General features: G+C 32.6%; 2 protein-coding genes across 2 annotated transcripts in view; both read right to left on the minus strand.

Annotated features, from left to right (window-relative positions):
- Nucleotides 1-208: 208 nt before the first annotated feature.
- Nucleotides 209-2,367, minus strand: LOC143048718 (uncharacterized). Its single transcript, XM_076222560.1, has one exon. It carries the CDS (start codon nt 2,287-2,289, stop codon nt 406-408), a length of 1,884 nt encoding a protein of 627 aa, XP_076078675.1. The 5' UTR covers nt 2,290-2,367; the 3' UTR covers nt 209-405.
- A 2,072-nt stretch (nt 2,368-4,439) lies between these two features.
- LOC143048723 (activating signal cointegrator 1 complex subunit 3-like) overlaps nt 4,440-15,310 on the minus strand; it is a 223,045-nt gene continuing 212,174 nt past the window's right edge. The window contains exons 36-44 of the mRNA XM_076222571.1: nt 13,840-13,951; nt 13,132-13,266; nt 11,947-12,002; nt 10,961-11,135; nt 10,619-10,770; nt 10,157-10,310; nt 9,198-9,312; nt 7,891-7,982; nt 4,440-7,164 (exon numbers count right to left, since the gene is read on the minus strand). Of these exons, the coding sequence (XP_076078686.1) occupies nt 6,841-7,164; nt 7,891-7,982; nt 9,198-9,312; nt 10,157-10,310; nt 10,619-10,770; nt 10,961-11,135; nt 11,947-12,002; nt 13,132-13,266; nt 13,840-13,951 (1,315 nt within the window). The 3' untranslated portion in view covers nt 4,440-6,840. The remainder of the gene's footprint in view (nt 7,165-7,890; nt 7,983-9,197; nt 9,313-10,156; nt 10,311-10,618; nt 10,771-10,960; nt 11,136-11,946; nt 12,003-13,131; nt 13,267-13,839; nt 13,952-15,310) is intronic.

Raw genomic sequence — 15,310 nt, forward strand, 5'->3', positions numbered from 1 at the left:
GGAAATCAAAGCATTACATGATATAACATGACAGGTAATGTAAAAAAGGACTTAGGATACAGAAAAACATTGAATTTATGGGAAGTGGAGATTTTCTTAATAACTTTAATCAAAAGAAATCACAACCGTATAATTGCATTTGTAAGACGTTTGTTTTTGAAAAAAAAAACCATTTAGATTTTTTTTTTAATTTATTTAATAAAAGTGTAATTGATGAATATATAATATACATAATCAGTGTTCATAGGAATATATACACTCTATCGATATTCTTAACTGCCGAAACCTACATACACAATGTAAAGAAACATTGTCTTAAAAATAAAGGAAATGAAATGCAAACAATATTTCCAGACTGAATTAATTCTAGATAAGGTTAAACATATCATAAATCTAGCCTTAAGATTAACTGCGTCCATTAATATAAAAGTCCAGAACTATATACACCACCCCTTTTTGTGTTTCCTTTGACCTTTTTCCTCCTTTGTAAGTAAAAGTTCCGATGAAAAGAGTGCTGTCACCATACAGAGCCAAACTCCACGGACGTTCTATGCCACAAGACTTTGTATCGATGTAGTGGTCGAGTAGACCGTTATGATCAAGGATATGTAGAAGGTCATTGCCAACATCACATATTAAGATTTGCCCATTTAATGTACAAACAAGGTCTGTTGGGTTGAACAGGTTCAGTGTGTTATTCTGGATTGGGTTGTATGTAAATTGTATGTTTCCATCCTTTGAAAGTGATATTATCCGCCCACTCTCTGGCGTGGTAGAATCTATTACCAGTAAACTGTTGGAATAACCACCGACAGTAATTCTGTTTGGCACAGTAAAATGTATTGGCTGACCATTCCCTAATGTGTTTGTAACTTCACCGTTCAAAGAAATTATCATAACACTTCCTTTTATGTTTTCGTAATCGTCTGTCAATTTTCGGGCGGAGTCAATAAGGCCGACATAAAACATGTTGCAATTTTCCTGCATATCAACGTAAACAGAAACCGGATTTTGAGGTTTAAAATCCTTAACCAGTGTTAACTTTCCTGACGGATTTTCACGTTTGCGCAATTTACAGTTATCAAAGTCCGTAAAATAAAGATCGCCATTCCCGGACAAAGAGAATCCTAACACATTCGTCATAACGGGTGGCAAATCTCGAGCGCGTTCACTGTTATTGATAAGTTCTAATCGTCGGCTTCCTGCGCAGCCTACCCATAATGTATCGTTTTGAGCTAAACAAATTGATGTAACGGAAGATAAACTTGTATTTAACGTTTTGAGTTCTAGGCCACTAGTTAACCTAGACGATCTGACTACATTGTCAATTAGTGGAACGTCACTTTGCACCATGTCATCATTTTGTTGAACTGCATTCCGTACCCGGTTATTAATTTGCGTTCCAGTATTAGTAGGTTCGACATCGAACGTTTGCTGTCTTTCAATCCTTCTACTAAATCCGAGTGATCCGAATTCCTGTTGTATATCATTTTCGGTCAGATTACCTGGTAAGAACTCGACATGAGCGATTTCTGTACCTTCCGGTGGTCGTATATTGAGTGAGGACATCAGCAGTGTTGTGACGTCAGAAGTACTACTCGGCTGAATAAGTTTTCTCAGTTTTATTTGGCTTTCTTTAAGTTCTTTAATTTGTTGTGATAAGTTGACTTTATGACCTGAGAATTTGTTTATTCTGTCCTCCGAATATCTATACAGCTCTGTATAATGATGTTTTAAACATTCATCTACAGCTAATTTCAACGCGCTTGCTCTCTTTTCCATTTGTAATTTCAAACCTTCTATGTTTTTCTCGTGCGCGCGAATATGCGCCGGTAAAGATTCAATTCTCTGTTGGGTTTCTGGAATGAACCTAGATTCTAAATCGTTAAGTACTGTTTTTATTTCTTTCCTTTTCTTGTCTAGCAGTGCTTTCAGATCTTGGAATGTATGTCCGGAATGATTGCCAGTAACACAGTTTGCGCAAGCACACTGATTACACGTGACACAGTACATGGAGCATGCATTATGGTGTAAAGTGCACTCCAAATTGAAAACCGAACTCTCAAGAATTTCCTCGTTAAGATCTTTGACGGCAGATATCTGATGGTTCCGAGTGGCTTTACCGCGTTCGTGAATTTTCTTGCAATCACCACAAAGTAATTCTGAGCAGTCAACACACTTCCACTTGATTGTATTTTTGTCACATAGCGGACATAACGCCACAGTTTGTGCTAGGCCGTCCGCAACTTGCACGTTTGGAGATTGAGGGTCCTTAAAATAACGCAGCATATTCCAAAATAAAACAAGTGATCAACATGAAAATACAAAGTTCAACATGTACATAAGAAAGTTTAAATTACACGGACTGCCTGGTTTTAATTTATTGTATTGGGTAATCACGCATTATTATTTGTGTTTTGTTTAAAGTAAACATTTAAATATTTGTATCGCTGTTTTATTTTACACTTAGTTTAAATAATGTCCACATTTTTTATATTTATTGCACGCCTGATGCATTAGAAAAAGGAGGGGGCACTCAAAAACTATTGAAACACAGCAACACGCTTCTCTGCATAATGTATGTCAAGAGTATCGTCAGTTTTATACTGTTTCTTTTTTATTGGAGTTTTTACTTGTGAATATTTTTTTTCTTCAGTGTCGTGTTGTCGACCGTTTTTGTATTGTCTATTTAACGTGGAACTTTCTGTCCATATCCGATGCCATTTAGTAAAGACGATGGTTAATTGTATAAGAGCGTATGCCGGTTCCATTTTGTCTTTTTCACATGAATTATGCATAATGAGTGTGGAATGCATCGTTTTATGCATAGTACCACAAATTAAGATAACAAAAATACCGAACTACCAAGGAATTGATTTATGTATTATAACAATCATTACTGACCAGTTTTACTGATTTTACCAACAGCTTGTAAACACGATTCAAAACAATAGGTAGAGTGTTTGAGCTATTTCCACCATGTAAGACGTATCAGTAGATTGTTTTCACGGTAACTTTAAGCTATTTGTACATGAAAGCAGTCGGTGATTATTAAATGGAAGATTGCCACTGAATGAAGTTAAATACCCTTTATCTCATATAAAACCATTGAAAACATTCGATCTTTATGTTACGTTTTAATACGCTACCAAACAAAATAGGTATGCCAATGCACCTAAAGAAATTTTTTTAAATAAAAAAAAAAAACACCAAAAACATGTGCATAAAAAGTCGATTTCCCCTCTCTTTACTTATTTCACATCAGGTGTTTTTTTTTCCCAAGAAAGTTTTGAATCCTACATAAAAAAAAAATCTATTTTTTTTTACAACTTGGCATTAAACTGTTCATCATTTAAACTCTAGTTGAAGTTGAGATGTTTCATTGGCCAGCATACCACTTCTCCTAATTTATATATTGGCATCATACTAAATGTTCCTAAAAATGTTTCAAAAACTGAATCAGAAAGATTTTTTTAACAAAAATTAAAATCCAATTTGAAGTAAACGGTGACAGATACTGTAGTCAGTTGATATTCTTAGAATTGGTTTTAGAAATGCCATGCAAAAAGGTCTACATGTTTCTGTTCTTATACACTATGACTTTTTGTATTCACAAAGAGTTTACACATTATTGTATAAAATTGTCAAAAGTTAAAATGATTTCTTAGATCTTAATGTTAGTTTTAACTCACTCTGTAGGTTTATTGTCAAATATCACCTCTTATATTTCCGCAAGTCAATGCCATTAGACTTCTATGATACAGGTATACATTGTTCAAAGCATGGTGTTTCGTCTAAAACTTTGAGTAAGAGATTTAAGATTCTCCATCTAGAAACTAATTTAATATAATAACTTCTTGAGCTTGTGAAATGTTGCCTTTTTCCTTCATACAGCAAGGCCATTTGGCATTCTTGATTTTATCAATTGTTTCCTTTAAGATATTGAGTTAATTCATTTATACATCACATCTTATTTAAAAAATGGTCCAATGATTTTAGAAAGTATACTTCAAACACCCTCGGGCTAGCTACAAAAGCAAGTTCATTCCATCATTTTCTACGTTAGAAAATGCCTGTACCGAGTCAGGAATATGTCAGTTATTATCGATTGGTTTGATGTGTTTGAGCTTTTGATTTTGCAATTTGATTACACACTTTCCTTTTTGAAATTTCCTCAGAGTTCAGTATTTTTGTGATTTTACTTTTTTTTAATCAAACATATGTTCATCTTGGTTAAATAAGTCTGATTATCAATATATGATTTGCTTTCATATTCAGTTTTGGTTTTTAAGCAGAAGCATTCCTGATGAAGGTAATTCTAGAAAAGTACTTTAGATACATACAATTTGTAAAGAATGTTTTGTATATTTGTTTATTTCTCTTTTCTATATGTATAAATAACTGGTTCATAACTTTTATTGATCAGACTATAAAACAAATTCATATTTTCATTGTTTTTATTCATTCTCACATCTCAATAAAACTTTCACATTTTCCATATCTAATCAGTTAAAACAATCATCCTTCCCAAGCGTAACTAACTCTTGTCTTCATCCATTGGACTGTTTTATTTTTACAAGTTAAATACAGTATATTATTAACTTTTTTCGATGCAGAGTGCAACTAATCCTGTTTAAATGCAATACTAAATAAAGTTTATAATAAAACATTTTGAATATCCTGTCAGTCCTGTAATTAACAGCAAAATTTAGAAACATTACATGTAGGTTAGTTAAGACACTAGTAGTGTTTGGAGAGTGGGCACCATCAAAGCCGAAAACAGAATTAAAACAAGCAAATCTTTAAACAGATTTCTGTTAATCCTGTTTAAATGCAATACTAAATAAAGTTTATAATAAAACATTTTGAATATCCTGTCAGTCCTGTAATTAACAGCAAAAATATACAAATTTTAAATGGTCTGGAACTGCAAAAAAAATATGAAACTTCTACTGGTATATTTTAAAACACATGTAGGTTAGTTGAACTATATGTATCTTAAAATAAGTACAATCAATGTTTGAAGAAAAAACAATGACATTGGTAATGATATGTTTGCCTAGGTTGAATAGGTATTAAAATACCAGCAGTTCTAGCAAAATTTAGAAACATTTCATTAATTAATATCATATTCAGTTTAATATTTTTTTTTATTATCTTTTATATTTTTTGCCTCAATTCATAAAACTGAACTAGAAGGCTATACAGGTATGACATTATTTCTGATAATAGCTGGATTTACTCTGTTTATAATTTATCTTGGTAGGTAGATAAAGCTGTCAATATCATGCGATTAAATAGCTACAATCAATCAAACATGAAGAGGTGGCATTGGGATTCCAACAAACATGTTACAATATACTATCTTTTAATTTCCTTGACAAATCTATGGAGACAGGAAGGTGTTGGTTGCTTTTCTACTTCCTATCAATCTTATACTTCCCTCACCTGACATATTAATAAAAATCACAACATGATATTATGCCACTGTTGAATCTTTTGTCCACACAAATTTGCAATACAAATAAAAGCATGGTATCCCTTATACAACTAAAACAAATTTATCTTAAACATGATCTATTATTCACCTTGAGTTTTTGGTCCAAAAAAATTAGAGTGGACCTATTTTGAACACTTTTTATTTATTTTTCATATACTATTCAAATGATTCTAAACAAGCAAATGATTATAAAAATATAGTGTTAACAACTTATCTTCTAAGTAACTAATATTTTTTGGTCAAATTTACAAGCCAATGTTTAAGATAAGTATGGGAGGGTCATGACTTTGGTTTGTTAACTGTCAAGACATATATAAAGCAAGTAAAGAATGAGCATTGATTGATTGATTGTTGTTTGTTTTAAGTCGCATTAGCACAAAAAGTCTATATCGCGACGAGAGCTAATTCCTTTTAAAATTGTTAAAGCATAAAAATATAGTATATATACCAATACACATAATTAACATTGAGATAAGGCTATGAAACATCACCAGGCGCTGTTAATTATGTGTATTGGTATATATACTATATTTTTATGCTTTTACATTTTTCTCACTGATACACATAGTTAATATGGCTTCTACTAACGAAAGCTCCATTTGGAGTTAATGTGTTTAGAGACCACTTATGTCAGTACACCTTTCCTATATTATCCTTTTAAAATTGTTATACGATGATGACTGATGTACCCATATTTTGACTATTTTATTTATTGTGTCTGTTTAGTTAACGCATCAATGTAAATATAACTGAATTTGATGAGACTGTCATCAAAGTGAGAGGGTTAGCGCTATAAAACCAGGTTTAATCCACCATTTTCTACATTTGAAAATGCCTGTACCAAGTCAGGAATATGACAGTTCTTGTCCATTCATTTTGATGTGTTTTGTTATTTGATTTTGCCATGTGATTATGGACTTTTCGAATTGATTTTTCTCTAAGTTCAGTATTTTTGTGATTTTACTTTTTTCCAATATTTTAAAATTTAAGGTATATTTTTTAATCAGATAATGAGCAAGGAACTAAAAAAATATCCTGTAATGAATCACAAGTTAGCTGTAATTAAATGAAAATAGAAATCATAATCCAACTCTTAACAGATATTGATATAAAACAAACATGCACCAATTAATATATGACATTAATTTTTGTGGACTAAGTAAAAAGTATTCTCAATATAACATCTCAAAAAATGTATTCAACCTCATTTAATCTAAGAGACTAGATTAAATAAGAGTAACAATCTTCCACTGTCTGCTCCATAATAAATCTATTGTTTAAATGTCTGCCATAATCCAGATCATCTCAATACCAAGGTCTCAAGCCATCAATATCGTGTGTTACAATTGTAGGTCACCAAAATCTAGTTCTCCGACAAGTTCCGTATTGACCTGTGATTCTATACTAGCAGGTATCACGTCCAAACATATGTCATATTGTTGGTCCAGTCCTAGATAGGAATCACTCATCATATATATAGTGTATATCACACGGCCTACAATGTCTGGCATGATAATAGCAATCTGTTGTGATGACCGACCACGGATGTAGCCTACACGTTTTAGTGCTACAACTTCTTTGTTTTCTATGTCACCCACCAATAGGAACCATCCTTCGTCTTTTGGTTTGGGGAATCGTGGCGCAAAGGCCTTACTGTCATGCTTCTGAAATGTAATATAGTTGGAATGTATACTTGATGCTGGGGGATAACTTGTGCTTGACTTCTTGAACGTGGAGAATTTGTCTGCTCCAACCCACACTGGGGGATTATAATGTTTTTGCTTCAGAACAGATTTCCTGATTTATATTTCCCCCTGATTTCACGCATATTTCTATATAGTTTTACCACATCTATTTTGTTTAATATTCCCTCCATTAGATTGATAACAAATGGTACATTTAAAAAAACATTTTAACAGTTGTTGTCTATTGTCTTAATATAAAGAAATGTTAATGAGGGGTATACCTCAGTATGACAGAAACCCCTTAGCTTGAGAGCACTGATGGTAAAGATAGCATTCTTTTTTGGGTTTTTTTTGGAAATTAAAAGTTAAAACATTGCTTCGTTTTCAGTAAATTATTAAAGCAAGTTTTAATGTTTTAATTTTTGGGTGTATTAACAAGTGAATCTAAACATCAACAAATTCCAACTAATAGATCAAGTAATACAGATAAAGATAGATAACTCTAGGTGAAATTTGTTACAATACAGAAATGACATGTAAAATAGTAACTAAGTTATCCTTAGAGTTAAGAGCTTATTATGGCTGTTTGTTCATCATGTCTCAACATATTTTAATATTACAGTCATTTCTTATAATTTAATTCTAAATTCCATTTAAAATCGTAGAAAACCATTAAAAAACATTTAAAAAACAGTAATGCTTTACCTTTATTTTATTTATTCTGTCCATATTAACTCTCAGAACATATTCTTGGTCAGCATGTACCTCCATCCAATTATCATCCTGTATTTTAGCACCTGTATGGAAAATCATCACTGTTATTATCATTCACTTGATAGGAATAGGTGAAAAGAGTGGATTAAATACTCCCATTAGCTGGTCTAACATGTCATGTCTACTGGCATTGGAGCCTTGTTAATGGTTGTCATTGGTTAAATCTTATGTCATGTTTTACCCATTTATTTTTCTAGTAGTTCATTTGCAGTGTCTAATCAATTCATTAAAAACTTGTCAGACAATTTTTTAGCTTAATAAATGGTTTTGACACTTGCATGGCAAACAGACCAACAAACGTTTAGCTGTAGTGGTATGTTTCTCTATGTTTTATTATGATTTGATGTTAGTGTCTAATATCAGAGCAATAACTAGACATACTTAAGTGAATTATTTACCCACCCTCCTCTCCAACACTTCATAAAATTGAGAATGAAAATAGGGGATGTGTCAAAAACACAACAACCCGATCAAAGAGCAGAAAACAGTCAAAGGCTTCCTTAAATAATAAAAGGTGTAAAATGTTACCTTGAACTGGTAAGAGAAATTAAAGTGTCAGATTGGCCAATCTTTCTAACAGACTTTAATATATATTTAACCTGAAATTATCTTTATTGAATTTCTCCATTTTTAAACACAAAACTCTAACCCCATTAAAGTGTTACATCTCCTTGTATAAAGGTGAATGTATAGGTCGTTTCTCCTGTTCTCCTGTTCCTCCCTCCCACCATCCTTCTATAGATAATTAACTTACCTGGTAAAGGTGAATGTATAGGTCGTTTCTCCTGTTCTCCTGTTCCCCCCTCCCACCATCCTTCTATAGATAATTAACTTACCTGGTAAAGGTGAATGTATAGGCCGTTTCTCCTGTTCTCCTGTTCCTCCCTCCCACCATCCTTCTATAGATAATTAACTTACCTGGTAAAGGTGAATGTATAGGCCGTTTCTCCTGTTCCTCCCTTACACCATCCTTCTATAGATAATTAACTTACCTGGTAAAGGTGAATGTATAGGCCGTTTCTCCTGTTCTCCTGTTCCTCCCTCCCACCAACCTTCTATAGATAATTAACTTACCTGGTAAAGGTGAATGTATAGGTTGTTTCTCCTGTTCTCCTGTTCCTCCCTCCCACCAACCTTCTATAGATAATTAACTTACCTGGTAAAGGTGAATGTATAGGTCGTTTCTCCTGTTCTCCTGTTCCTCCCTCCCACCAACCTTCTATAGATAATTAACTTACCTGGTAAAGGTGAATGTATAGGTCGTTTCTCCTGTTCTCCTGTTCCTCCCTCCCACCAACCTTCTATAGATAGTTTTACAGAGATCTGGGGAAGTTTACTAATGGTCTGGTATATCTGTAAAACAAATAATATAATAATTAACATTTCTTGGCATAATCTATCCTACAAGTCTATATCTATATTACTAAAGGAAGAGACGGATTTCATTGAGCCCAAATTCCTCTTAAAATATACATAGTTGGAAATATTTGTGATATAACATTATAAATGTAGTGTTTAGTATTTTCTAAATTTGTCTTTGAAACAATCTTTTATCCACAGAAAACACCAAGTTTTGAGAAAATCCAAATTTGGGGACAGTTTTCAATGTGTGACTTATTTGTTTTCGCAGATGCATATTTGACGTACTGCCTCTTACTCATTGTTTCAACACTTGCCCTATTGTACTTTGATTTCACTGGCAATTCTAGTATTCCTAATAAAATCCAAAATTCAAGATCCAAACAAAAAGATATAAGAAGATGTGGTATGAGTGCCAATGAGACAACCCTTTATCCAAGTCACAATGTGTTAAAAGTAAACCATTATAAGTCGAAGTACCGCCTTTAACACAGTGCCTTGGCTCACACAGAACAGGAAAATATAAAGGGCCCAAAAATGACTAGTGTAAAACATTCAAACTGGAAAACCATCATTTTAATCTTTAAAAACGAGAATGCAATTAGAGAAAATGAAACTTGTCAAAGACAACCAAATAAAAGTTTATATTTTATATTTTGGTGATCCTGTAACAAATATCCCTAAGATATTGTACAATATGGCTGCTACTGATAATTTAGATTTCACCTGCTCAATGAAAAGACAAGCACTTTTATATAATCTGATTTTGTTTCTGGTTATTTATTACAAAATGTTCCAATTTGCAAGATTAAAAAATGGTAGTCTTATTAAATCTCACTTGTTCCAGATGTGCTCTGTCCATTTCTTCCCCTAACATAGCATTGAGTGCCTCAAACCTTCCATCACAAACAGCCATTAATTGAGGCAGAGTTTCTATAGGACTCTTTATGTCAGGGTATCCTTTCTTCTTAGCTCCATGTCCTTTCCATGGCCTAGAATTATAGTTAGAAACATCCACTCAAATATGTCTGGTTAAATTTGTTTTGAGTTTGAACAACTTGTTTTAGGGTTTAAGATTCTGCAACTTGTTTTTAAATATGAAATTGTGCAACTTGTTTTCATGTTTGAGCTTGTGCAACTATTTTTTATATTTAAAATTGTGCAACTTTTTTTTTTATATTTGAGATTGTGCAACTTGTTTTGTGACAGAACGTATTGTATGTTAAAAGAACAATGTGCTTCAAGTGTGAAAATGAGCTTTTCAAGACAATGGCAGAAGAAAGTTGCTATGGCTACCTACTTCAAACAAGCAAGGTGGTAAGGCATCATGTGTGGCAAGGTCAGAAGATTGTTGTCATGACACCATAGACCTTGAATAACCATTTGAACCATCTGCATAATCCTTAACGATGTCACTAACCAGCCTTCGTCAGCTGATACATCTAACATTGCCTAGAAATAAAACTATCATGTGAACTGTTTCTTTTTTTTTCTATATTTCTATGAAGCATTAAATACCAGAACCATTACACTTTTATTCTTCCATTAAAATGTACTTCCTGAGTAAAATTTCAAAATGCATCAAAAACTAAATTAGTGTTGTAATTATCAATGGAAACCATGACCATGGACCTTTCCTTACCTGTAATATTCTAATAGCCTGATCTAAAACAGACTTGGTGTCAGTATTGTAATCTGTAGATGGTAGTCCAACCTGGCCGTGTCCAAAATGAGCCTGTAACAACAGATTGGCTTTTGTATGGGCTGAGTCATATGTGTACTGATTAACTTCCACAGGTAACTTCTTGGCAAGCTCACTAAATAAATAAAATATAAACAGAAAATTAAATTCAATTGAAATATAAAAGTATGAGAAGGTAGATATAAGAAGATGTGGTATGAGTGCAAATAAGACAACTCTCCATCCAAGTAACAATTTGTAAAAGTAAATCAATATAGGTCAAAAGTACAGTCCGCAATGCAGAACCCTGACTCGCACTGAACACAAAGCTATAAAGGGCCCCAAAAATTAGAAGCCCTGTTTACCACACTACAATTGTCATTCAAAGCACTGGAATACAGAAAGTACATGTCTTACTGTACACACCTTCAAAACACACAAGATTAAAGTTCACAGACCTTCAAAACACACAAGATTAAAGTTCACAGACCTTCAAAACACACAAGATTAAAGTTCACAGACCTTCAAAACACACAAGATTAAAGTTCATCACTGTTGAGCTGCATAACAAAAGTTCAAACTATTCTGTATTGAAGTATAAGAGAAATGTGTGGAGAAACGCATACTGCTGGACTAAATATTCTCATTAATCAAACTATAAGTACCAATTAAATCATTACTTTTTTATGCTTCAAGGCTGATTTCAGCTCCCTGCAAATTTGCGAAAAGTATAATCTCAATCCTTATTAGACTGTGACCAATTCTCACGCTCAGTGGGTATAATAAAATTTAAAGTAAAGTCAACAAGAGTTTATGTCAAAGGAGATCAGAGGTATAATATAATATGAAGGAACTGTAATAACATCTTGTTTTATTTATTTCATAAAATATTTGATCATTCAAGTGAACAGCAATGAAAAATTGTTAAGGGGCTAATAAATTTTTACCTGTTGAGCTGATCTTCATTATGTCTGACAGGTAACTCATCATACTCATTAGCATTCTGAAATAAATATATAATACAAAGTTAGTTCTATACATCTTAAGAATAGGCACCTAGAGCATTCTGAAATAAATATATAATACAAAGTTAATTCTATACATCTTAAGAATAGGCACCTAGAACGTTCTGAAATAAATATATAATACAAAGTTAATTCTATACATCTTAAGAATAGGCACCTAGAGCATTCTGAAATAAATATATAATACAAAGTTAGTTCTATACATCTTAAGAATAGGCACCTAGTTCTCATTGAAAACCTTAAAACAAAACATACAAACAGTAATCTTTTCTTAATTTACAGTTATTCTTTAATTTTTGTACCGTAACTGTTTTATGTAATAATTCCACTAAAACATAACTACCTCAATAAAGGCAACAGTAGTATACCGCTGTTCAAAACTCATAAATCCATGGACAAATAACAAAATAGGGGTAACAAACTAAAACTGAGGGAAATGCATTAAATATAAGAGAACAACGACACAACATTAAAATGTAACACATACACACAGAAACAGACTAAGCATTAGACAAAATCCTTTGAGAATAACAAATATAACATCAAAACCAAGTACATGAATTTGGGATAGATAAGTACCGTGACACGTCTTATAGTAATGTGAATTCAACAGTGACTTCATGAATTTTGAACCAAAACAAAACAAGATACCCAAAAAGGTTACCATCAGGTCAACAATTGCCAAGACCAATAGTTTGTTTCAATCATGTAGAATCTCAGATTATAGTAGGCAAAATACCAATTAAAAGTATCTTATAATCATGTTGCATATTGCACTCACATATAAAATCTCAAGTAGTACTACTGTGTAACGTTCTGGCTAGCACGTAAAGTTATGTACTCACATATAAAACATCTATCTTTCTGAGTGAATACTTAAAGACTGAACATCAATTACTTCCGCTAAAGAACTTTCTGGCTAGCACCTAAAGTTATGTACTCACATATAAAAAATCCAATAGTTCTGCTAAAGAACTTTCTGGCTAGCACCTAAAGTTATGTACTCACTTATAAAACAGCTATCTTTCTTAGTGAATACTTAAAGACTGAACATCCATTACTTCCGCTAAAGAACTTTCTGGCTAGCACCTAAAGTTATGTACTCACAGATAAAACATCCAATAGTTCTGCTATAGAACTTTCTGGTTTGAGTTCATCTCTAAACATGCGTACTGTGTTGTGGTTGAGATAATAATAGGATGAAATTCTCCCAAGTGTTTGTGGATCTATTGTTCTATTGTCCTGAAAAAAATTATAATCATATTAAAAGTAATAAGGTAGCAGTAAAAGTCTTTCATAATGCAATTCATTTTAACTACATATGCATTCAGAAAATCTTATGTCTGAATTGTGTTTATCACAATTAATCTCTGATTTTTTGTTATAACACCATAAGGCATTTATCCGATCTGAATAAAAAAACATATCATGTAGCAACTGAACATTTCTAAAGGTCATTTAGAATACAGCAATATAATAAGAATACTCAAGCTTATACAGAGCTCTTGCAACCAACTTAGGACAAGATTTGTTAATGCATCCTCTCCAAATGATAGAAAATGTCTTTAATAACTTTGAAAACTTGAACATATTTCTCCAAATACATTACAATAAGAGCACTCAAGCTCATACAGAGCTTGCTGAACAAACTTGAACAAGAACTTGTTCATACCTCTCTAACTACAATAATAACACCCAAGTAGATAAAGAGATCATTCAATTAATTTGTACATACTTCTCTGACTGCATTACAATAAGAGCTCTCTAGCTCATTCTGAGCTCACTTAACCAACTTGGACAAGAACTTGTACAAACCTCTCCAACTGCAATACAATAAGAACACTCCAGCTCATACAGAGCTCGTTCCACCAACTTGGACAGGAACTTGTTGATACTGTCATGGTCTGTATCATCTAAATTGTAGTAACTGAAAATATAATAAAACAATAATTTTAAATTTTTTACCTAATGTTTATTGTTACAGATAATTTATTGTGTTTTGGTCAAAATCTATGAATTAAATATAATTTTAAGCTTTATATTTTGAAGATCAACGAACAGATCTCAAATATACAAAGGGAGGTGTCCTTGCATAAGGATGTGCAAAGAGTTTCACAGAGTTCTATCTGTCTGTCTGTGGAAAAGGGCAATAATGGCTGGGATTAGCACAAAGACATATGGCAGGGTTCAACTTGTGTTGTAAGAATTAAATTCTCTGTCCCTTTAATCTTGATCAATAAACTTACAAGGAATATGCACTAACATATAAACTAGATGCACAGCAGGGCACAGCTTGATACGACCAGAGGTTGAACCCTGAACAGTTGGGGCAAGTATGGACACAACGTGCAAGCTTGATACAGCTCTTAATTTGGATTGTGATTAAATAGTTGACACAGAATAGCTTTCTGACACAGAATGAATGTGGTCTAAGACCTTAAAATTTTAAATTGGACATTTACCTATTATGGTCCAATATCCAAAATCTAAAGACATGGTTAGATTCAGCATATCAAAGAATCCCAAGAATTCAATTTTTGATGAAATCAAATAATGTTCAATTTAGGCCCCTTTGGACCTTAATGTAGACCAATGTGAAAAGGGGATCAAAAATTAATAATCTAAATACACCGTTAGCTTCGGCATATCAAGAACCCCATTATTCAATTTTTGATGAAATCAAACAAATTTTAATTTTGGACCCTTTTTGCCCCTAATTCCTAAAATGTTGGGACCAAAACTCCCAAAATCAATCCCAACCTTCCTTTTGTGGTCATAAACCTCGTGTTTAAATTTCATAGATTTCTATTTACTTATACTAAAGTGATTGTGCCAAAACCAAGAAAAATGCTTATTTGTGCCCCTTTTTGGCCCCTAATTCCTATAACCGTTGGAACAAACAAAAACAAAAATCAATCCCAACCTTCCTTTAGTGGTTATAAACCTTGTGTTAAAATTTTATTGATTTCTATTAACTTATACTAAAGTTTTTATCCGGAAATCATCCGTCTTCAAACGACGACAACGACAACAACGCAGACGAAGTGATACCAATATACGACCAAATTTTTAAAAATTTTTGCAGTCATATAAAAATCAGTTTACGTAAAAACATGTCCTCTTCTTACAATCAACCAAAGTAGACTTTCAATACACAATGTAGCAGTTCAGATACAGTTCATCTTTGACCATCAATAATATTTTGTATAATGGACATTTTTAAAATGTTTTTTATTTATACTTTAGGCTGCTACAACCATTTTAAACAACTTCAGTTTAAGTTTAT

This window comes from Mytilus galloprovincialis, chromosome 10 (assembly GCF_965363235.1).
Source record: "Mytilus galloprovincialis chromosome 10, xbMytGall1.hap1.1, whole genome shotgun sequence".
Classification (NCBI taxonomy): Eukaryota; Metazoa; Mollusca; class Bivalvia; order Mytilida; family Mytilidae; genus Mytilus; species Mytilus galloprovincialis.

Coding starts and splice junctions, on each gene's coding strand:
- LOC143048718 (XM_076222560.1), bottom strand. CDS start 2,289: ATGCTGCGTTATTTTAAGGACCCTCAATCTCCAAACGTGCAAGTTGCG.